At 40.4% G+C, this 24,470-nt stretch overlaps 4 protein-coding genes across 4 annotated transcripts; 3 read left to right on the forward strand and 1 right to left on the reverse strand.

Annotated features, from left to right (window-relative positions):
* Window positions 1-1,314, forward strand: LOC108175805 (olfactory receptor 6Z7-like). The gene has a single exon (XM_017338512.2). The coding sequence runs from the start codon at window positions 16-18 to the stop codon at window positions 952-954; it is 939 nt and encodes a 312-aa protein (XP_017194001.1). The 5' UTR covers window positions 1-15; the 3' UTR covers window positions 955-1,314.
* An 8,732-nt stretch (window positions 1,315-10,046) lies between these two features.
* On the forward strand, window positions 10,047-11,014 carry LOC100346583 (olfactory receptor 6Z7). The gene has a single exon (XM_008250231.3). It carries the CDS (start codon window positions 10,062-10,064, stop codon window positions 10,998-11,000), a length of 939 nt encoding a protein of 312 aa, XP_008248453.3. The 5' UTR covers window positions 10,047-10,061; the 3' UTR covers window positions 11,001-11,014.
* Window positions 11,015-16,366: 5,352 nt separating this feature from the next.
* Window positions 16,367-17,305, forward strand: LOC100341737 (olfactory receptor 6Z7). The gene has a single exon (XM_002722571.2). It carries the CDS (start codon window positions 16,367-16,369, stop codon window positions 17,303-17,305), a length of 939 nt encoding a protein of 312 aa, XP_002722617.1.
* Window positions 17,306-19,543: 2,238 nt separating this feature from the next.
* On the reverse strand, window positions 19,544-20,482 carry LOC100346328 (olfactory receptor 6Z7-like). The gene has a single exon (XM_008250230.4). It carries the CDS (start codon window positions 20,480-20,482, stop codon window positions 19,544-19,546), a length of 939 nt encoding a protein of 312 aa, XP_008248452.1.
* Between the last annotated feature and the right edge of the window lie 3,988 nt (window positions 20,483-24,470).

The raw sequence follows: 24,470 nt of genomic DNA on the forward strand, positions 1-24,470 counted from the left end.
TTTGCTTCTCTGCAGATGGAGAGGTCCCTGGAACTGGCCAACACGACCAGAGTCCAGCAGTTTGTCTTGCTGGGTTTGTCCACAAGGCCAGACATAAGGGACGCCCTGTTTGCCATCTTCCTGACTCTCTACCTGCTGACTCTCTTGGAGAATGCACTCATCATCTACCTCATCTGCAGCCACAGTGAGCTCCACAAGCCCATGTACTTTTTCCTGGGCAACCTCAGCTGCCTGGAGATGTGCTACGTGTCGGTGACCATGCCCAGCCTGCTGGTTGGACTGTGGACTGGACCCTACCAGGTGCCCTTCACAGCCTGCATGACTCAGCTCTTCTTCTTCATTGTCCTCATCTGCACAGAGTGCACCCTCCTGGCCTCCATGGCCTATGACCGCTATGTGGCCATCTGCCGCCCTCTGCACTACCCACTGCTCATGCGGCCCCAGGTCTGCCTGGGCTTATCCTTGTCCTCATGGCTTGGTGGGCTGGTGGTCTCAGTGGCCAAGACCACATGTATAGCCAGCCTGTCCTACTGTGGCCCCAATGTCCTCAACCAATTTTTCTGTGACGTCTCCCCTCTGCTCAACCTGTCCTGCACCCATGTGGCCCTCACAGAGCTGGTGGACTTCATCTCTGCCATCGTCATCTTCTGTGGAACTCTGCTAGTCTCCCTGGCCTCCTATGCAGCTATTGGGGCAACTGTGCTCCGCATGCCCTCAGCGGCTGCCCGGCGCAAGGCTTTCTCCACCTGTGCCTCCCACCTGGTGGTGGTGGGCATCTTCTACTCGGCAGCTCTCTTCATCTACTGCCGGCCCAGCCGCATCAAGTCCATGGACCTCAACAAGGTGCTGTCAGTCATCTACACGGTGGTCACACCCATGTGCAACCCTGTCATCTACTGCCTGCGTAACAAGGAGGTCCATGCAGTGCTGTGGAAGACCCTCAACCGTCCTTGACTCTGGTCTTTCAAACCTTGGACTCTCACTTTCTGATTCAAATCTTATATCACCCTCAGACACCTTAAATTACCTTCAAGGACAAGTGAGAAAATGTTTTGCTGCACAATATGCATTGAGCACATACTGAGCAGTAAGTAAATCCAAACTGCCAAAGAGAAAAACAAGGAAAAGTCTAGGAGAAAGCACAACACCCAAGACAAATTATAAGTATCTGCTAATCCCCATGAAGAGATGTTTAACCTAGCTTCCAAAGCAACAAATCTATGTTTAATATGAATATTTAATTTAATATGAATTTTAGTACTATACTTCTTATTCCTACAGGACTAATAAAACTTATCCAATGTATCTGCAAGTTCTCACAAATACAGATAGACACATGTGCAATAATATTCATTGTCTGTAATGAAAAAATCAGAAACAGCCTAAATGTTCACAAATATTGATGGTTTAGATGTATGATAGTATGTAAACTATGAGATAAATAATCTCTTCTTAAATAAAAATAAATGTACTTGTATGTTTTGACATGGAAATAAAGAAAAGGCAAATTAATTAAATTAAAATCAACAAACACATTACAAAATTTTTCACTTTATATTTTCTTGACTTTATCACTATATTGAGATATAGTTGGCAAATAAAGTTCCATATAGTCAGTGTATACTGTGATGATTTGAGGTGCATGTATATTGTGACATGCCTACCATTCAAGTAATTTCCACATACATCACCACACAAAGTTACTTTGTATGGTGATAAGGTCTACTATCACGTAAGATGTAAGGTATACAATACATTATTCATAACAGTAGACTTCATGCTCTACATGAGTTTTATACATTTTTTTACCTCCTAATTGCAAGCTCATGCTCTTTAACTAATATCTTCTCATTTTTCCTACACTCCAATCCCTTGCAGCCACTGCTCTACTCTCTGCTTCTAAGAATTTGATTCTTTTAGATGTCATATATAAGTGGGATTATGTATTTTTCCCCCTCTGGGTTATTTCACTAAGCATAATGTCCTCCAGTTTGATCCATGATGTCGCAAAATAGATGTGATCTTCTTTTGAGGTAGAATAACATTCCAGCAATATTCCAGTATTCACGGGTTCCTTACTCATTCTGCCAATTGACAGGTAATGAGGTTGTTTCCACTTTGGCTATTGTGAGTAGTGCTGCAATATCATGGGAAACCAGATATCTATTAAATATATTGGTTTAATTGTCTTGTATATACCCACTAGTGAGATTTCTGGTTTATATTTTCTGCTAGTTCTATTTTTAATTGTTGGAGGAGATATCCTGTTTTCCATAATGGTTGAAAAAATTTACATTCTCTCTAACAACACACAGTGGTTCTAATTTATTCACATCCTCACCAACATATTTTATCTTTTGCCTTTTGATATTTAGACATTTAATCCTTTTTGAGTTGATTCCCATGTATGATATGAGTCCAATTTCATTGTTTTATGGGTGGAAATCTAGTTTTCCCAAAACTATTTATTAAAGAGACTATCCTCCCTTCCCCATTGCGTCTTCTTGATGTTCTTGTCAAAAAGTAATTGATTGTTTATTTCTGGTCTCTCTTTGTTTTCCTTTGGTCAGTGGTCTGTTTTCACATAAATACCATGCTATTTTGATTAGTGTAACTGTGTAATATAATTTGAAGCCAGAAATATAACATTCAGCTTTGTTTTTCATTTTCTTTCTCCGTTTTGAAGCTAATTTATTTTTAGCTTTTAATGAACACATAATTGTACATGTTGATGGGGTACAGGGTTATATTTCAACACTTACATTCAGTGTGTACCGACCAAATCAGGGTAATGAGCATTTCCATTGTCTTACCTTTTGTTTATATTTTTCTTTCTCAAGATTGCTTTGGCTCTTCAAAGTCTTTTGTGGTTTCATACAACTTTTTAAATTACCTTTTCCGTATCTGTGAGAAATCTCATTAGAATCTGGATGGAGATTTCATTGAATATGCAGATGGCTTGGGATAGTGTGTGAATATTTTGATATTTTTAATCCTTCCAATCCATGAACATGCTATGTCTTTACATTTGTTTGTATCTTCTTAAGTTTCTTTCATTGATGTTGTATAGTTTTCAAATTATAGATATTGTTTAAATTTATTCCTGGCTCTGTCATGCAATGGATAGTGCATTGGACTTCTAAATTTATTCCCATATATTTTATTCTTTTTGGTGTTGTCATAAATGGGATTGTTAAAATTTCTTTTTTGGATAGAACATTACTGGCATAAAGAACTAGAACTTCTTTTTGAGTGTCAATTTTGTAACCTATTTCTTTCCTGAGTTCATTTTTAGTTCTATCAATGTTTTTGTTGGAGTCTTAAGGATTTTTTACATATAGGATCTTGTCATCTAAAAGCAGGGACAATTGTACTTATTCTCTTTTTTGAGATAATTTTTCATAGTAATGTGATATGAATACAAAGAGAACAGATTCAATGTAGTTAATGGATACATCTAAAAATATAAAAATACTTACTTCCTCCCCTCCTCCCTCCCTCCCTCCCTTTCTTCCTTTTTTTCTTTCTTTTTGTGATAACATATTTTTAATTTACATTGTAGTCAAGGGCTTAATGCTCTGCTAAACAAAGAGTTCAACAAATAAAAAGTAAAAAAGCCCTAATTCAGCGAGAATATAGGCAAGAGCTATAGATAATAATCAAATGAAAATATAACAATTTTTCCCATATACAATAAATTTTAAAATAATGACAGGGCCGGTGCTGTGGTACAGTGTGTTAAAGCCCTGGCCTGCAGTGCTGGCATCCCATATGGACACTGGTTCAAGTCCTGGCTGCTTTCCCTCCGATCCAGCTCTCTGCTATGGCCTGGGAAAGCAGTAGAGGATGGCCCAAGTCCTTGGGCCCCGCACCTATGTGGGATACCCAGAAGAAGCTCCTGGCTCCTGGCTTCGAATCAGCTCAGCTCTGGCCATTGCAATCATTTGGGGAGTGAACCAATGGGCGGAAGACCTCTCTCTCTGAACTACCTCTCTCTGTAACTCTGTCTTTCAAATATATAAAATAAATCTTAAAAAAAAGTAATAACAGATAATTAAAACCATAGTAGTATAACATTTTTACCATTGGTTTGTCAAAGATACAAAACAAAGTTTGATAAAACTCTATGTCTTTCACTTCCTTTTCATGTCTGAATGCTCTTGCTAGTATTTCCAGTACTGTTTAACAGAAATCGTTGGAGTGGACATCCTTGCACTGTGCCAGACTTGAGAGGAAAAGCAGTTTTCCTCCACTGATTACACTACCACCTGTTATATTTCAATAAATGACCATTCTTCTGCTAAGGAACTTTTCTTCTATACCTGTTTTTTTCCTGAGTCTTATAAGTAAATGTTAATGAGTTTTGTCCGATGCTTCTGCTATATCTGCTGAGATGCTCATGTGTTTCATCCTGTTAGTGTGGTGTATCACACTGATCTGCATTTGTTAAACCAAGTTTGCATCTGAAGCATAAATCCACATGGTCATGGGATATATTCTTTTTGGGTTGGTGAATAAATTTGACTTTGTTAGTATTTTATTGAGGATTTTTTACATCTATTCTCATTAGGGACATCAGCCTGTAGGTTTCTTTACTTGTCTTATCTTTGATTTGGGCATTCAAGTGATGCTGTCTCCGTAAAAAGTTTGGAATTACTCCTACTTCCATTTTTTTTCTGGATGACTTGAAAAAGGATTGATACTAATCCATTGAACATTTGAGAATTCAGTCATGAAGCCATTTCTGCCTAGGCTTTTCTTTGGATATTTTAAATTGCTGTTTGAATTCTTTTGCTTGTTTCAGTCATTTCTTTCAGGCTAATTTTCAGTAGGTGGTTTGTGTCCAGTAATTTAATTAATTTCCTTTTTATAATCAAGCTTTTAGCATGTGGTTGCTCATAATGGTCTGTAATGATCCTTTTTATTTCTGGTATGTTCATTGTAATGTCTTGGACTTGTTGTAGCATGCAAGAGAGTGTCCCTTTATTAAAAGATGGTCACAGAGGCTGGCGCTGTGGCATAGCAGGTAAAGCTGCCACCTGCAGTGCCAGCATCCCATATGGGTGCCGGATCGAGTCCTGGCTGTTCCACTTCCAATCCAACTCTCTGCTGTAGCCTGAAAAAGCAGTGGAAGATGACCCAAGTGCTTGGGCCCCTGCACCCATGTGGGAGACCTGGAAGAAGCTCCTGGCTCCTGGTTTCGGATAGGCGCAGCTCCAGCCATTGCAGCCAATTGGGGAGTGAACCAGCTGATGGAAGATCTCTCTCTCTCTCTCTCTCTCTGTCTCTCTCTGCACCTCCTTCTCTCTTGCTGTAACTCTGACTTTCAAATAAAAATAAATAAATTTTAAAAAAAAAGATGGTCACAGAAACCAAGACCTGGGCATTGTCTCTATTCATTGCTCCTAAGATGTCAGTGTTTCTAGATCACTCAGGAGACAGACATAGGAAATACAAGAATACTTCAAAAAGTTCATGGAAAATAAAATTGAAAGATTACTTTGGTGTAAATGTTTTGAAATCTGTGCAGTCTTTTCATAATGCAGTTTTTGTGAACCTTTTGAAGATCGTTAATGTGCAGAAATTTCAGAAATTTTAGCACCAAAAAGTGTGCACATGTGAATATAAAAAACAGATTTGTTTACATGATTATACATACATTATATACATGCATGCCTGAAGTACACTCTCATGCATATGCATATATAGAAACTCAAACATGAACACATATTTCTCATTACCAGTTCCATTTCAATACCACAGGGTATAATATAATCTTCTCTCTTTCCTTTTTTTTATTTATTTATTTATTTTTTTATTTTTTTTATTTATTTATTTATTTATTTTTTTGACAGGCAGAGTGGACAGTGAGAGAGAGAGACAGAGAGAAAGGTCTTCCTTGGCCGTTGGTTCACCCTCCAATGGCCGCCGCGGCCGGCGCGCTGCGGCCGGCGCACCGCGCCAATCCGGTGGCAGGAGCCAGGAGCCAGGTGCTTTTCCTGGTCTCCCATGGGGTGCAGGGCCCAAGCACCTGGGCCATCCTCCACTGCACTCCCTGGCCACAGCAGAGGGCTGGCCTGGAAGGGGGGCAACCGGGACAGAATCCGGAGCCCCGACCGGGACTAGAACCCGGTGTGCCGGCGCCGCTAGGCGGAGGATTAGCCTAGTGAGCCGCGGCGCCGGCCTATTTATTTATTTTTGACAAGCAGAGTGGACAGTGAGAGAGAGAGACAGAGAGAAAGGTCTTCCTTTGCCGTTGGTTCACCCTCCAATGGCCACTACAGCTGGCGTGCTGCGGCCAGTGCACCACGCTGATCCGAAGCCAGGAGCCAGGTGCTTCTTCTGGTCTCCCATGCGGGTACAGGGCCCAAGGATCTGGGCCATCCTCCACTGCACTCCCGGGCCACAGCAGAGAGCAGGACTGGAAGAGGGGCAACCGGGACAGAATCCGGTGCCCCAACTGGGACTAGAACCCCGTGTGCGGGCGCCGCAGGTGGAGGATTAGCCTATTGAGCCATGGTGCTGGCCTTCTCTCTTTCCTATGCTGTAACTCCTCTCACTTTATCTTTGAGAAACCTGATCACCATTATTTTTAATATTTAATCATTTTCTCAGGTTTAGAACTTACACAAACTCATTGAGAAATTTCTAACTCACACCATTTGGAAAAACAAACCTAATAACTAGAGTTCAATATGTGTTTTCAGCTCTTTTTCTGTAAAGTTTGCACACAGCAAAATGTACTAATCAAAATTATATAATTGAATAAGTTTTGAAAAAGGTATGCACATATATACATGTAATACATAGGACATTTATTTCATTTAGGAAACACATAAATGCACAAAGACTGTTCTTGCCTCCTTTTCTAAGTTATCATATAAATGGAGCCCCAAATATGTACTCTCCTGTAAACTTTTCATCACCATGTACCTGTGAGATTTATCCATATTGCAGTCTGTATCATTGGTTTATTTTATCGCTAAAATGTCAACTTTAGGTTTACAGTTGTCCGGTATTAAGTACATTCAAATTGTTGTCAACAATCACTACCATCCATCTCCAAAACTTTTATCTTCTTTCAAAACTGAAACTCTGTCCATTAAATAATAACTCCCCATTTCCTATGGTTCCCAGCCACTGGCAAATACCCTGGTGCTTTCTCTGTGAATCTTAATGCTTCAAGAACCTCATATGAGTGGAATGATACAGTACTAGCTTTTGGTGATAGTTTAATTTCATTTAACATGATGCCCTCACTGTTCATCCATTTTGTAGCATATGTCAGCATATTAAGGCTGAAAATTATCCTACTATATGTGTATAGTAGAATGGTTTTGTTTTTCTAGTCCTCCATTGATGGGCACGTGGGTAGTTTATAAATTTGGCTATTGTGAATAATGCTATCATGAACAAGAGGTACAAATATCTGTTTGTGTTTCTCTTCTAAATAAGAAGCACTTTATGAGCCTTTAGCTTCTACCAGAAGATTCTCTGTTGTGGTCTTCAGTTCTATCAGAGCTCTATCAGTGTTTTTCAAAATGAATTAAAACTTGGTGTATAGTTCCATGTTGCTGTTCTCCCCTACACCTAAGATGGATCAGCTGAATGCTAGAGCTGTTTTGAGCTAATATTAGTACTCCAGGATCAAAGCCCAGGGACTCATGTTGTGGAAGAAATTAGCCAATACATGCTGACTTGAACTTGGGATGGTTTAGAGGCAAATTCTACTTTGCTACCATTCCCCTTAAGGCTCTGAAGAGCATGGAAAAAAAAAAAAAGCTTTCTTTTCCACTCCTTATGTAACTCCACAGAGACAGAATAGGTCTCTGAAACCCAGAGCTCCTGTTTAACCTCACCTCCCTGTCAGTTTCTCACAGTGTGGACAGCCAACTCAGCAACTCAGTGGATTCAGAACCACAGAGAATCAAGGGTGGAGCACGCTTCTTTCAGGACCACGGACAGCTCCTTCTACAGTGTACTGAAAAGCTGTTCTTCCATTCTGGGCAGAAGCTGAATCCACCCGGGCATCAGAGTCTCCTCCAGGTGCAGCACCTGCCAGGAGGGCTCTGTCCCCATTGTCCTTCCACCATCAGGTGAGGAGAACAAAGGCTATTCTTTGGGGTTGAAGACAAGGAGCAACAGAAAGAACACCCAAGGTAAACCAGATACTGACTTTAAATACGTACACACATTAACTAATTTCATACTCAAAACACCTGATGAGGAAATATCAGCATTATTGCATGTCTGGTTTATGTATTAATCACAATGCATGGCTAATTCAAGTGGCTTCTAGAGGCTCGTGCAACCAGAAAGGGAACGATATTTTGCTTATCATGCCTATCTGACGACTGACTACAAAATTTTTCCTATTAATTCTATTTTCTATAATACAAAGTGTTCTCACATGTATAGCTACTATTACATGGACTATATTAATCCTAAGGGAATAACCATCAATCCTTCATACAGTATGCAAAGAAGTACCAAACAGACTAAACAAATTTCCTAGAGTACTGGTGCTTCAAAGTTTTCAAAATTCTTTGAGGCCAAACCCCAGATTTTTTCATGTTTGTGTATATGAAGCTCCTAGCATTCTAATTTTCTTTGTGTACAAATACATTTCTTGCTAAGTGTTTGTGGAACGGACAACAGGATTAAAATCCAGTCTCATATAAATCCTAAACTGATGCTTTAACCTCCACATTGTATTCTGTCTGCTTCTTCAGGAGAAAAAAATACATACTCAAAGTAGGAATGATTCTTAGTGTTGTTCTTTCTACTTTTTATTAACAATAATTGTACATATTTAAAGGATGTAATATGTCATTTCAATATCTGCATAAAATGCATACTGATTAAATCAGCGTGAACAACACTTCTCATTTAACATTACCTTTTATTAGAGTCTTAGAGCTCCTTTCTTCTTTTTTTTGTTTTGTTTTGTTTTGACAGGCAGAGCTCCTTTCTTCTATTTCCTCACAAAATATCTAGATTGTTGTGAACTACAACCACCCCCACTGCACTGTGTAACACTAGGAATATTCTCTAACTCTGATTTGACCCTTATAATCTAAATGCTCTTTATCCCCCTACCCCTTCCAGCCTCCAGTAATCACCATTCTGTGTGCAAATTGAGTTCTGTTAATTTGCATATATGCATGAGAATGTGAAGTATTTGTCTTTCTGTGTCTGGGATATTTGTTTAACATGATGTCCTTCAGTTCCATACATTTCTCTGTGAATAATAGGCTTTTGTTCTTTTTATGTCTGAACAGTCCATTGTGAATATATATAACACATATTCTTTATCCATTCATCTGATGATGGGTACCCTGGTTGATTCCATAGCATGGCTATTGTGAACAGTACCTAAATAAACGTGGTGGGATAGCTATCTGTTTCATATAATGATATAATATCTTTGGATAGACACCCATAGTGTGATTATTGGATCATATGGCAGTTCTATTTCTAGTTTGTAAGAAATCTCCACACTGTGCTATCTCACATCTCAATTACCTCTCCTTTGTCTACATTGTCATTGGATTGTGTTACTTTCTGTCTTTTTTGATAATAGGAATTATAACCAGGTAAGGTGATATCTCATTGTGGTTTTGATTCATATTTCCCTAAAGGCTAATGATACCGATCATTTTTCATATGTTTGTTGTCTGTATTTCTTTAGAGAACTGCCTATACAAGTCCATTGAATAATATAAAACTCAGACATGAAGAGGTTAAGTAGCCTACTCAAGGAACAGAACTAGAAAATACCACAATGTAAAATCCTCTGAGTAATAATCAGGTCTTATTTACCACTTTGTCTCCAGTCTAGCTAGTGGAACTATTGACAGGTAGGAGCAGTAACTGTGATCAGATTTTTGTCTCACAAATCTACAGTATCCCTCCCCTCTCTTAACAATAAATCATCTACAGAGATTGAGCTAGCAAAGTCACTGGGCTCTTCAAGCACAGTGGACACACTCCCAGATTTATTTTATTATTGTACCTTTTGAGGAATCAGAATGTCAACAATTTTATTTTTCTCTACACAGATGGAGAGGTCTCTGGAGTTGGCCAATGTGACCAGAGTCCAGCAATTTGTCTTGCTGGGATTTTCCACGAAGCTGGGTATAAGGGACGCCCTATTTGCCATCTTCCTGACTCTCTACCTGCTGACTCTCTTGGAGAATGCACTCATCATCTACCTCATCTGCAGCCACAGTGAACTCCACAAGCCCATGTACTTTTTCCTGGGCAACCTCAGCTGCCTGGAGATGTGCTATGTGTCGGTGACCATGCCCAGCCTGCTGGTGGGACTGTGGACTGGACCCTACCAGGTGCCCTTCACAGCCTGCATGACCCAATTGTTCTTTTTTGTCTCTCTCATCTGCACAGAGTGCACCCTCCTGGCCTCCATGGCCTATGACCGCTATGTGGCCATCTGCCGCCCTCTGCACTACCCACTGCTCATGCGGCCCCATGTCTGCCTGGGCTTATCTTTGTCCTCATGGTTTGGTGGGTTTATTGTCTCAGCAGTAAAAACAAAATGCATTGCCAGCCTGTCCTACTGTGGCCCCAATGTCCTCAACCAATTTTTCTGTGACGTCTCCCCTCTGCTCAACCTGTCCTGCACCCATGTGGCCCTCACAGAGCTGGTGGACTTCATCTCTGCCATCGTCATCTTCTGTGGAACTCTGCTAGTCTCCCTGGCCTCCTATGCAGCTATTGGGGCAACTGTGCTCCGCATGCCCTCAGCGGCTGCCCGGCGCAAGGCTTTCTCCACCTGTGCCTCCCACCTGGTGGTGGTGGGCATCTTCTACTCGGCAGCTCTCTTTATCTACTGCCGGCCCAGCCGCATCAAGTCCATGGACCTCAACAAGGTGCTGTCAGTCATCTACACGGTAGTCACACCCATGTGCAACCCTGTCATCTACTGCCTGCGTAACAAGGAGGTCCACGCAGTGCTGCGGAAGACCCTACCCTGGCTCTGATCCTCATCTTCCAAGCCTATCCTTCTCACATCCAGATTCAAATTGCAATCCGTGTGAAAAGATGTTTAACCTAACTCACAAAAGAACAAATATTTAACAATCCCATGAGCCTGGATGTGTCCACAGTACTGATAGGATAATATGTACAAGGATATTGTTGCGTATTGTTTGCAATAAAAAAATTAGGAACAACTTAAAATTGCACTGATAATGGATGGATTAAATGTTATTTGATGTACATTATGTGATAAACCTTGATCTATGTAAAAGAAATCAATGCTTATGAATTGATATGGAAATGCCAGAGTACTTCAAAAAGTTAATAGAAAATGGAATTGAAATGCTAGTTAATCTTGATACACAAACGTTGACATCTGATGTCCAAATAATGGGTACTGAATCATAGCTAGATTGAAGGAGGATGTTCCTAATGTTACACAGTATAGCGGGTGGCTATAGTTCATTATAATCTATTGTATATTTTATAAGAAAATACAAGAAAGAATCCCAAAGTTTCCAAAAATAAAGTAATATTAAAGAAGTGGAAATGCTGGTTGACCTGATTTGATCAATATACATTGTATACATGTATTGAAAATGTTGCTCCCTGGCCCATAAATGTGAACAATTATTATTAATTAAGGAAGAAAAATATTGAGGTCCATGAGTAGTTTTCCCATAGGATTTCCCATGAAATGGGAAACTTATAAAACAGAATGCAGAACTGTCATATTTTTATATGACTTGTTTCTTCACTTGTTTTCTCGGGAAATTAGTATATTTTGGGAGACTTGGATCAAGTGCCCTTTTGTTTTGTGTCAATTTTATATTATGTGAGTAATTAAATTTGATTGAGGTAAAGCATAAAATTTACCTAAAATCATAATCATTTTCATGTGCATAGCTACTACTTACACTGCTGTGCAATCATCACAATTCTTTTCCAAAATCCCTTTCACCTGGCACAAGTGAAACTCTGGCCATTAGACAGCAAGTCTCCGTAGCCGGCTCCCCCACCCCCACCCCGTCCGCTGGCTTCCTAGTTCTATCATTTGAGAATTCTAGCTGCGTCCTATGAGTGGGATGATTGTTTTTCTCTTTCTGTGATGACTTGTTTTACTCATTATAATATCTTCATGATTCATCCATTTCATAGCGTGTGTGAGAGCTTCCTTCCTTTTTAAGGGTGAATAACATTGTATGTTTCTGTGTATGCCGCATTCGACTCATCAGCTGTTATCTACCTGGATAGCTTCCACACTGTGATGTATGTTGCTATGAACATGGTGTACAAACATCTGCTGTGTCTCTGATTTCAATGAGCAGCATTTTCTGAGCACCAAGTCTGTTCTAAAAGCTCTCTGTTGTGGACCTCAGCTCCACTGGTGCTTCTCCAAACAAATTATAAACCTAGATTCCATGCTGGTGTGCTAAAGCACACACAGAATTGATAAACTGATTTTGCTTATCCTGATACCCAATCCGAGCACCTTGTGTTTGGAAAGACACTCTCAGTGCGTGGGGACTTGCACTTCAATTTGCTTGGAGGCCAACTTGCCTCTGTCCTTCTCCCATCAGCCTCCTTAGAGCCCCAGTTTAATAAAAACTTTCTTCTCCTTCACTTGCTCTAATCCACAGAGATCAGAGAGGTCTCTCAGGGCCAGAGCTCCTGTTTAACTTACCCTTCTGCCTCCTTCTCAAGTGTGGCTAGTCACTTCAGTAGCACCTGGAATGCAGAACCACAAAGAGAATCAAGGGGCTGGGGAGAGTGTGGTACCTATCCCAGGACCAAGGAGAGTTTCCTCTGAGGCACACTGAAAGCCTATAGTTCTATTCCTTGGATCTCCTTTGGGCAGAAGCTGAATCCGCCTGATCTTGAGTCTCCTCCAGGTGCAGCATCAGACGGAAAGGACCTGTGCCCACCGTCTCTCCACCATTAGGTGAGGAGACCAAACGTGATTCTTGGGAGGTGAAGACAAAGCAACAGAAAGAACATTTCTTTTGTAGAAAACTCAGGGATACCAGGTACAGACTCTAAATACTTTAGAGATACTGATTGATTTAACTCCCAGGAGTGGTAGATAGATACAGGTGTATATGGCATATGTAGGTCAAGTGGCTTCCTAAAGACCCTAACATTAGAAAGGGAGGGATAGCCTCGTAATCTGACTTGAAACCCTTTTAACCACAAGTGTTGCCATCCAAAGAGATCTGGCATGTGATGGACACTGATGTATAGCCAATCAATTCTAAGGGGGTAACAGTCACATTTTCATTACAAAGCAAAGGAGGATAAAGTGTATTTAATAACTTTCCTAGAGCCACACTGCTTCAGTGTTTTTAAACTCTTTGAGGCTAAAATCCAGGTTCCTTCATGCCCATCTGTCCACTGGTCCTGGCTCTGCTTTCTTTGCACACAGCATTTACTTGCTATGGAGTGGAGGTGGGATTAAAGTCTGTTAAAGTCTTTTTCCAATCAAGAGTCTGCTTTTATGAGAGAAACTCTGGGTTTCATTTAGGATAAGAGGTTTCAAACCCATATAACATATAACTTCTAAGCACAAGCCTTTAAATTCACAGTGTGTAAACCTCCTCTCCTAACAGATAAAATATTTTAAGGTATAAGAGGATTGTCCTTGATTTGGAAATGCACAACTCGAGCTTGAAAGGGTTAAGCGCCCTGTTCAAGACATGGAGCTAGAAAGCATCATGGCCCAAATTCCTCACAGAGCAGTAACCAGATCTTATGCACACAGTAACTATTCATCTGAAGGATTCAATTAACTCATGTCCCTATGCCTTTGTTCATAACCTTAAGATCATTTCCCAACATCTCCAGCTTCTTGGATCTCTCAGATGTAGAAACTCGAATTCTCTGGAATGAGAATAAAATGGCAGCAACAAGTTCTTACATACTGAAACTCCCATTTATAAAACCTCAGAGGTTCTCTCTCAAAACTCCTTTCATCCTTTGTATCACTGAGTACTGTAGGAATCTTTCTCCTAAAAACTTGTCACAAATATGCTGTTGTTGCTAGTTTTTCCAACTCAGTATTTGAACAGGATATGTGAAAATGATCTGACTTAGGTCACAGGAAGGGGATATGGAATTTCGATCCAATTAGACTCCAATTTGCATCCTAGTTCTCGTACTATTACTCCCTGTCTTGGAAAAGTTGCTGATTTCTTGAGCTTTGTTCCTTACCTGTAATACCAAAATGACAAATACATCTTCACGTTGGTTTTTTGAGCTTTAAAGAGCTAAAGATTGAAGGCATAATACAATGCTACACAAAGGAAGAGCTTCCTAAATAATCATTGTTATTACTGCTACAACAATTTAGTTTATGATGCTTCCATTTAGAATACTGAAAATCAGAATTATAATAATAAAAAGAAAGCATGTTAGATATAGGAATTAGAATTAGTCCAAGATTTCTTCCCAAAACATGGGCAAATAACTTTTATTGTTAACCCTGAGTTGTCTTTCTTAGAGCATTTTGAGAATTTCCTTGAATTGGGAGAGAATGGGGGCGGAGGGAGAGAGAAAGATAATTAGAATGGAAAACTTCAATGAGAGCTCTCTGAACATCCATAGCTGTATCCCAATCTGTAGTCTGAACTCCGAAATATCAGCCTGGAGTTGTCCAGAAGAGTGGCCAGGTGGAGTGAAGTACAGTGATTTCATTTGTTGGGTAATGGTTTGCTGTGCAAAACTTTGCACATGATAAATGGGCCATTAATTAGGGGAGTTTCCCCCAGAGCAGGGGCCATGTTAAGAACCAAAACACAAATATGTGAGTACGGGGGAGAACCAGGTTCATGTGGGCATCAGAGGGAAGTTCCTTGCAACTTCAGACCATTGCAAGTGCTGCTGTCTTGTTTGGAATATTCTTCCGCATTTAGTCCCACGTTGGGGAGCATCTGTCACCTCATGTTACACCTTCAATCATTTTGGCATAAGTAACCTTCTCCTGTGAGCTCTTATGGGCTCAGGATATGTTTCTTCATAGTTCCAAGCCCTTCTGAAATGTCCTAGTCCTTCTAATTGTTCGCACGAGTACCTCTTTCTCACAAATAGCCAGCTTCTCGCAGACAGCTACTGTTCCTGGATCTCACCCATGCAGTCTCAGTGCTAGCAACAAAGGGAACTCAATAAGTGGCCTCCAGTGAATGCAGAGGACGAAGCCCTGTACTCAGAAGGACTCTCCAGGTTGGGTTACTTAAGCTCTCCTATCCCCAAGCCTCAGGTGTGGAAGCCTTTTCTGGATCCTCTGATTTGGCACAGTGCTGACGACCACCCCAGCTGACTTTTTTCTCTGTTCAATTTGCTCCCTGCTGTGTGGTTTATGCTAGGTTGTATAGCAAGTTCTGGACATAGAGTTGGAGTTCAATGTATAGAAATTTTCATTAATAGATTATGTGCCTCAGTTTACATCAGCAATTTCTTCTGTGAAAGGAAGAAAATCATATATGAGAATATACAATCATATAGGTTTGGCACAATAAACTAAATGTCCAGCCTTATGCTGAACAGTGCACCAACTTTTCTGCAATTTGGACTGGACACTGCCTCTTTCCCTTCTTGAACATTACAAGTTATGACTCGCAACATAATATAATTCTATAAATTAAAATATAATTAAAATATTTTTAAACAAGACAGCTTTTAGGCTAACTCTACTCTGGATCTTATAGAATGGCCTTAATTCATTTGTGAATGATAAAAGATAAAAACTCTGAAGAAATCACATTTTACAAAACAAGCACAGCAATCATTCTTATTTCTAATTTGTTCTTAGGTATTGCTCTCTACACTTGATTTATTATAGCAAACTCATGGGATGGAAGTGTTACTCTGCCAAATTTCTTCAGTGGAATTGTTTGTATAAGGTCATAGGTTTAGCAAGAAGAGCACACAAAGAACTCAGACATCTGAGCTCACTGCTGAGTTTCCCCTACGAATATGCGACATTTCTCTCTACAACAAAAGAATTCCAAAGAAAACCAGTTGCCAAAGGCACCTGGTCTCCAAGCACTGTGAATATCCAATTTTTATCTTTTATTTCAGAATAGCCTCAAAATTTCAAAACAAAAGTTGTGAAGTTGCACAACGAGTTCTCATGTACGCCCCACACGGCTTCCACTATCGTTAACATATAATAGAGAAGATTTGTCACAGTCAATAATCCACTCTTGGTTTTGCCTGTTATTAACATCTCATATTAGTATGATATACTGTCACAATTAATGAATAAAACCCAGCTGTCCCCTAAGCCTTCCACCACCCCCAGCCTCTAGTAATCAGCATTTTACTACTGTGCCTTTACAGGAAACAGAATGTTAACAACTTTGTCTCCTCACAGATGGAGAAATCCCTGGAATTGGCCAACATGACCAGAGTCCAGCAGTTTGTCTTGCTGGGTTTGTCCAGTAGCCTGGGCATAAGGGACGCCCTGTTTGCCGTCTTCCTGACTCTGTACGTGCTGACCATCATGGAGAACACACTCATCATCTACCTCATCTGCAGCCACAGAGAGCTCCACAAGCCCATGTACTTCTTCCTGGGCAACCTCAGCTGCCTGGAGATGTGCTACGTGTCGGTGACCATGCCCAGCCTGCTGGCGGGGCTGTGGAATGGCATCTATCACATTTTCTTTGTGGCCTGCATGACACAGCTCTTCTTCTTCATAATCCTTGTTGGCACAGAATGCATTCTCCTGGCCTCCATGGCCTATGACCGCTATGTGGCCATCTGCCACCCACTGCACTACCCACTGCTCATGCGGCCCCAGGTCTGCCTGGGCTTGGCCATGACTTCGTGGCTGGGTGGGCTTGTAGTATCTCTGGCCAAGACCACATGCATTGCCACCCTGTCCTACTGTGGCCCCAATGTCATCAACCACTTTTTCTGTGATGTGGCCCCTCTGTTGGATCTGTCTTGCACTCATGTGGCCCTCACTGAGCTGGTGGACTTTGTTTCTGCCATCGTCATCCTCTGGGGTTGCCTTATTCTGACTATGACCTCTTATGTGGCTATCGGTAGGGCCGTGCTCCGCATGCCATCAGCTGCTGCCCGCTACAAGGCCTTCTCCACCTGTGCCTCCCACCTGGTGGTGGTGGGCATCTTCTATTCAGTCACAATCTTCATCTATGCCCGTCCCAGCCACATGGAGGCCATGGACCTCAACAAGGTGCTCTCAGTCATCTACACGGTGGTCACACCCATGTGCAACCCTGTCATCTACTGTCTGCGCAACAAGGAGGTCCAGGCAGCTTTCCATAAAACCCTGCACTGGTCCTGAGGTTGACCAGCTGACCAGCATCAGGAGAGCTTTCAAGTTATCAATATCCTACTTTTTTTATTGAAATATAATTCACAAGTTATAAATTTCATCTTTTCAACATGCACAATTTAATGGCTTTTTGAGTATATTCACAAGGTTGTGCAAACAACATCACTGTCTAATTCCAGAACATTTTCATTATCTCTACCACCCATAGCCCTAAGAAACCTCCCACCTACTTTCTATGAAGGCTGAAGTTAAAATGGTATCTGCTATGTCAAAGTGTATGAGCATTTAACTATGATCAATATTGGTTAACTGCTTTGCATATAATACGCCTCAATGTACATTTCCATACAAAGAGTGTGCTTCCTCCACGTCTTACAACATTGCATCTTCTCAAATGATTTCTTTTTCATTTTGATATGTATGAATTTTACTTTGATTTTCATTTCTTTACAAGAAGGTAGAGGTGAGTATCGCCTAAGCTTGTGGGTCATGTTGGTTACCTTTATTTGAATGAACTACTAGGTTGTCTTTGTGCAAATAGTTTTGAATAGGTATTTTTGTTACTCAATATCTTGACCATATCATAATCTTTTTGTACCATGATAAATTTATAAAGTGCAATTAATGAATGCAAGGGCATTCAGATTCTCAAGGATTTTTTTATTTATTAACAAATCACCCTTCTAAAATGTGCCCATTTATTCTCTCTCTCTGGAAAAAAAAAAAGAACATGCTCATTTCCCTTGAGGTACCATTGACATAATTTTAATAAAAGTTAAAAATATTTCAGTCTGAGCAAGTCATTCCATTGAAGGTAACTCCATTAATTTGCTTTCTTTTATGTTTATTTATTTCATTATACAAGAGTATTTTTTTAACCATTAATTCACATAATACAACACATTAAGGACAGAGCTGCATGGGGAGTAAGTGCACAGTGACTCCTATTGTTGATTACAGTATCTTAAAAGTTAATGGAAATGTAATTAAAAGATGAGTTAGCTTTAGTGAACATTTTCTTGAAATATATTCATATTAAGAGTCTTCAAAAAATTCATGGAAATGAACATTATAAAAAAAAGCACATGTTTCAATTTTTTTACTAAGTTAATTAATTAATTGCATTTTCCATGACACTTTTTAAGCACCCTAGTAAAGGTGACACAATTATAATACGAAATATTCAATATTTAAAGTAGAGTGTGAGCCCCTGTGACTCCATACCCAAAAATTCCTGCTGATAATAGTTGATATACCCACTCTCAGATTCTTTTCTGGGTGCATATTAACAGAATAACATTTTAATAATTATTATTTCATCACAAGTTTACAAAATGTTAACATACTCATATAATTGCTTATTTTATTTTTAACCCAACAACCTGGCTAGGACATCTCTCATGTCAGTAACCACAGGTCTAATCTAACCTCTTTCATGGAGGCATATTATTGCCCAGTATGTATGTAACATTTAAATAGTCTCCTGTTTGTGGCCACTTGAATTATTTCCAATAATTTCCCCAAAACATTGCCTATTCCAAATTTCCCAATTTTGCAACAAGTATTCTGTATATATAAGTTATGCACCATATAATTATATACATACACATACATGAATACAATAGTTTTATTGTGTAACGAATAGACTGCTGTTTTCCATTTTTAATTTCCTGGATTAACAGATGTTGCCAATCCTTTTATAGCTGATCAACCAGTTATATTTCCTTGGCAATAGCCTTTCTGGTCATGACCATTTTCATTTTGGAATATTTCCATTTTTTAAAAGCCGTGTTCCTCCAGTTTCTTTTTTTTATTTTTTTTTAAAGATTTATTTATTTATTTGAAAGTCAGAGTTACACAGAGAGAGAAGGAGAGGCAGAGAGAGAGAGAGATCTTCCATCCGCTGGTTCACTCCCCAGTTGGCCACAATGGCCGGAGCTGCGCCGATCCAAAGCCAGGACCCAGGAGCCTCCTCTGGGTCTCCCACGTGGGTGCAGGGGCACAAGGACTTGGGCCAGCCTCCACTGCTTTCCCAGGCCATGGCAGAGGGCTGGGTTGGAAGTGGAGCAACCGGGACCTGATCCAGCACCCATATGGGAGGCCAGCACTGCAGGGGGTGGCTTCACCTGCTACACCACAGCGTCGGCCCCCCTCCAGTTTCCTATTTGCCTTTAAAACTTAGGTGTGTGTCTCAGGTGATGAAAATTTTCGAACCAGGAGTGAGAGGGAGTCAGTTCTCAGCAGAGCTCAGCGAGGGTGGAGGGTCTTCTGCAGCACTGCCTGGACTTCCCTGTTGCGCAGGCAGTAGACGATGGGGCTGCACATGGGCGTGGCCACTGTGTAGATGACTGACAGCATCTTGTTGAGGTCTGTGGATGCCATGTGTCTGGGGCGGGAATACATGAAGAGGACCACTGAATAGAAGACGCCCATCACGACGAGATGGGAGGCACAGGTGGAGAAGGCTTTGCAGTGGGCAGTGGCTGATGGCATGTGGAGCACGGCCCTTCCTATGGCCACATAGGAGGCCAGAGCAACGAGTAATGGCCCCCAGAAGATGACGATGGCGGAGACAAAGTCCACCAGATCTGTGAGGGCCACAGGGTTACAGGACAGGTTGAGAAGAGGAGAGACATCACAGAAGAAGTGATTGAGGATATTGGGTCCACAGTAAGACAGGCTGGCAATGCATGTGGTCTTGACCACTGAGACCACCAGTCCACCAAGCCAAGAAGTCATGGCCAAGCTGAGGCAGACCTTGGGCCGCATGAGCAGTGGGTAGTGCAGAGGGTGGCAAATGGCCACGTAGCGGTCATAGGCCATGGAGGCCAGGAGGGTACACTTGGTACCAATGAGAGAGATGAAGCAGAAGAGTTGAGTCATGCAGGCTGTGAAGGGCACATGGCAGGGTCCAGTCCACAGCCCCGCCAGCAGGCTGGGCATGGTCACCGACACGTAGCACATCTCCAGGCAGCTGAGGTTGCCCAGGAAGAAGTACATGGGCTTGTGGAGCTCACTGTGGCTGCAGATGAGGTAGATGATGAGCATGTTCTCCAGGAGGGTCAGCAGGTAGAGAGTCAGGAAGACAGGGAACAGGCCACCCCTTCCACCTTGTCTGGCAGACAAACCCAGGAGGATAAAATCAGGACCACTGGACATGTTGGCCAATTCCAGAGACTTCTCCATCTACGAGAAGAAAAAAAGAGGTTTGTAAAGACCCTGGTCCTGGAGCTGGCACTGTGACGTAGTGGGTAAAGCCACCACCTGCAGTGCCAGCATCCTATATAGGCACTGGTTCGAGACCCTGCTGCTCCACTTCCAACCCAGTTCTCTGCTATGGCCTGGGAAAGCAGTAGAAGATGGCCCAAGTCCTTAGGCCCCTGCACCCACGTGGGAGACCCGGAAGAAGCTCCTGGGTCCTGGCTTCGGATCAACTGGGGAGTGAACCAGTGGATTGAAGACCTTTCTCTCTCTGCCTCTCTTTTCTCTCTGTGTAACTCTGACTTTCAAATAAATAAATAAATCTAAAAAGAAAAAAAAAGACCCTGGTCCATGCAGAAGTGCAAAGATTAAGTTGGGTGGACTGCATGTGGTTGGGTTCCCATGGAGATGACATAAATTTGCTGTTGGTTAACTATTTTAAGGAGGGATAATGAGAAGCAATTGAGAAAATTGCAAATCTGGAAGCAGATAACTTACACGTTTATTCCCCAAGTTTAGAATCTTAGGCAAGACATTCAAACTTTGGTATCCTTATCTGTGAAGTAGAGGAGAAATATATCCCAGTAAAGTCTTTAATCCTTATGACTACTAAACACAGTAATCGTGAGAAGATACTTCTTAATGTAAGGAATATTTGTTATTTCCTCACTTTTGTGTGGAAATGAAATTTTGATCTTTCTAGGTTGATTATTTTTGTTTTTCTCAAAATTCTCCAGGACTCAAGGAGTTTTCTGTACTATTTTTAAAGATTCATTTATTTACTTGAAAGCGAGGAAGAGGGGGTGGGGCGGGGAGGAGAGAGACAGACAGACATCTTCCATCTACTGATTCACTCCCCAGATGTCCACGACAGTCAGGGCTAGGCCTGGTCAAAGCTGAGAGCCAGGAACTCCAGCCAGATCTTTCTTCTTTACTCTGAGGCATGCTTCTCTTAATTGTGTGAATTTTTTGGAAGAAATTTGCAACTGTTTATGAGGAAAAAGTTCCAGCTACAATAGTTTTTCTAAAAAGACCAAAGAGGGTCGGCGCTGTGGCTCACTAGGCTAATCCTCCACCTGTGGCTCCAGTACTCTGGGTTCTGGTCCCAGTTGCTCCTCTTCCAGTCCAGCTCTCTGCTGTGGCCCAGGAAGGCAGTGGAGGATGGCCCAAGTGCTTGGGCCCTGCACCCGCATGGGAGACCAGGAGAGGTACCTGGCTCCTGGCTTTGGATTGTCGCAGTGCACCAGCCGTGGCGGCCATTTGGGGGGTGAACCAAAGGAAGGAAGACCTTTCTCTCTCTCTCTCTCACTGTCTAACTCTGTCTGTCAAAAAAAAAAAAAAAAAAAAAAAAAAAACACACCAAAGAGGAATTTCCTCCCTGAATCTTTCTAAAAACAACTCCCTTAAGAAAGATAACATATAAGGATACTTCAAAAAGTTCATGGAAATATGTATTATGAAAAAATATGCATGTACTTAAACATTTTTACTTTTATAGTTTTTTTCCAAAAACAAAAGAAACTGAACATGTTGAGCATCAGTTGTGTGCCTTGGGGCGGGTTCTCTAAACATACAGAAATCTTCTTTTTCACGACCTTAGAACCAAATCAGCATCCTTTTCTCCCTTCATACACATGACTAGACTGAAGTTCACAGGCAACAGGTAACTTATTCAAATGGCTGGGTGGTACCACTAGGGTCTTTACCTCTGCCTTAACACTGGGGGTTCACCTTGACTTTGGGTGACTGACATGAGGATTAGACCGGTTCCCTTAGCATATGTAATCAATAGTAGAGAGCTAGTCAATATATATATCACTTAGCATATGTAATCAATAGTAGAGAGCTAGTCAATATATATATCAATCAGGTACCAGGTGCCTGAAACAAAGCAATGAACAGAACCAACACTGATGACTCTTACATAATGAGGGATAGAGAAGACAAAAGAATAAATATAATGGTAAGGAAATTTCAGTCGCAGACTTAGAACAGGACTAGTCGGGGCTGGGAAGGATTGTGGGAAACAGAATAGAGGGGGTTTGGATAACTTGTACTGAAGCAAAGGTAGATAAATGTAATAGGTTCCAGTGTTCGCAGCAGAGCAGGTGACCACAGTCCACAGCAGTGTGGTACCTAATGGGCTCCGAACGTGAAGAAGAGATACGGGAACAAGCATGACCACTGTCGGACTTCATCTGTGTGCGCTGTATGCATGTGTTTGAAATGTGGCCTGTGCCCATGAAAATGTACAAGTACTACATGTTAATAAAAGATGAAAATAAAATTATTTCCATAATCTAGAACTCTCCCCCAAAACCCCAAATTTGTCTAAAATATTATGTCAGATACCATTTCTAGCAACACTATGAAAGTGTCTTTTTAAGACTATCCCCATCAACTCTGGTGAGTACAAACTTTCCATCTGTTGCCAGTCTGATGGGCAAAAATGTTCATAGAAACTTTATTTATGACATAACTCGTACCCTAGAACAGCTGAGAAGAGAATGAACTTTGCACTAAACGGTCTTTGGGTAGTCTTCATGGAAAAACAAAACAGAAAGGAGCTCCTGAGTTTCAGTCATAATGTACAAGAAGGGGAAATGCTGACTTCCTTAATATGATTGCTACACATGGTATACATCTATTGAAATGTTGTCCTATAGCCCACAAATATATACATACAACTATTTTAATAAAAAATCAATAAAAGCTTTTGTAGTAAAGTTATTCTTTAAAAGAAAATTGAAAACCTGTATCATACCACATACTCAAAGAATCTATTTCAGGTGAACTAGAATTGTAAGCATGACGGTTAAACCTATAGAATTTCAGAAAACAGTGTGGAAGTGTATTCCCGTACCTTAACTGTTTTGAAAACAAAAACCCTAAAGTAGAAGAATTTTAACCTTGTTCATTTTAAAATGTAAAAATTAAAATTATTAAAATAAATTCTGATATCCACAAGTCATAAAAGTCATAAACTAAAAAATATGTTTCCAATAAATATAATAGTAATTCAAAAAGCTTATGGAAAATATAATTAAAAGATAAATTTGGTGCAAAAATAAAATAAAATCCATGCATGCAAGTTATTTGCAAAAATTCATGCAAATGCATAAAATGAAAAAAGTGTATTTCAAAAATTTGTACCAAAATTAATTTATCTTTTAAATTCATTTTCCACCAACTTTTCAGAGTACCCTCATATAAATGACAAGGGTTCACCATATATAATACATTAATAAATTTTTCAATGTACAAGATAGTTTTTTTAGTAAAAAAATGGACAAAAGACCTAGGTATACTCCCCACCAAATAGTAATTAAAGACACAACACATAGAAATACACTCATCTCATTAGGAACCAAGGAAAGGGAAAATAGAGCCAACGTGAGATACCGTTTCATACCCACAGAATTGGTACAAATGTAAGCATCTGAAAATATTTAGCTTGACTATGAGAGATTTTATAAACTGCTTCTCGGAGTCTAAATTGGTATAACATCAGAAATAAATTCAGAAAATTTAAACAAATTTAAATAAATAAATAAAATCAGAAGTAAATTTTAAGAATGTGATATGTCTCAAAAATTCTGTCACAGCATGTGCCCAGAATCAAGTTTATAGCAGCACTATTTTGCTAGCATAAAAGAAAACAAAATCTGTAAATAAACATCCAAGCTACCAATAATGCAATTGTTAAGTAAACTGCGATCCCTTAAATAATGGAGTAGTATTCTGTAAACACATGAATGAATTGCATCTAACATCACCGATTATTCAGCTTCAGAAATATAATCTTGAACAAAAAGAAAGTTACAAAATATGTAAACAATATTATTAACTTTATATAAAAGACAAAGTATGCAAAAGTCCTTTAAAACATATTATTAGGAAATACAAGAGCCCATGTTAAAAGAGATAAGGAGAATGATGATGGACTGAAACTTGGGACAGAATTATTTCTTAG

Source organism: Oryctolagus cuniculus, chromosome 18, assembly GCF_964237555.1.
Source record: "Oryctolagus cuniculus chromosome 18, mOryCun1.1, whole genome shotgun sequence".
Lineage (NCBI taxonomy): Eukaryota > Metazoa > Chordata > Mammalia > Lagomorpha > Leporidae > Oryctolagus > Oryctolagus cuniculus.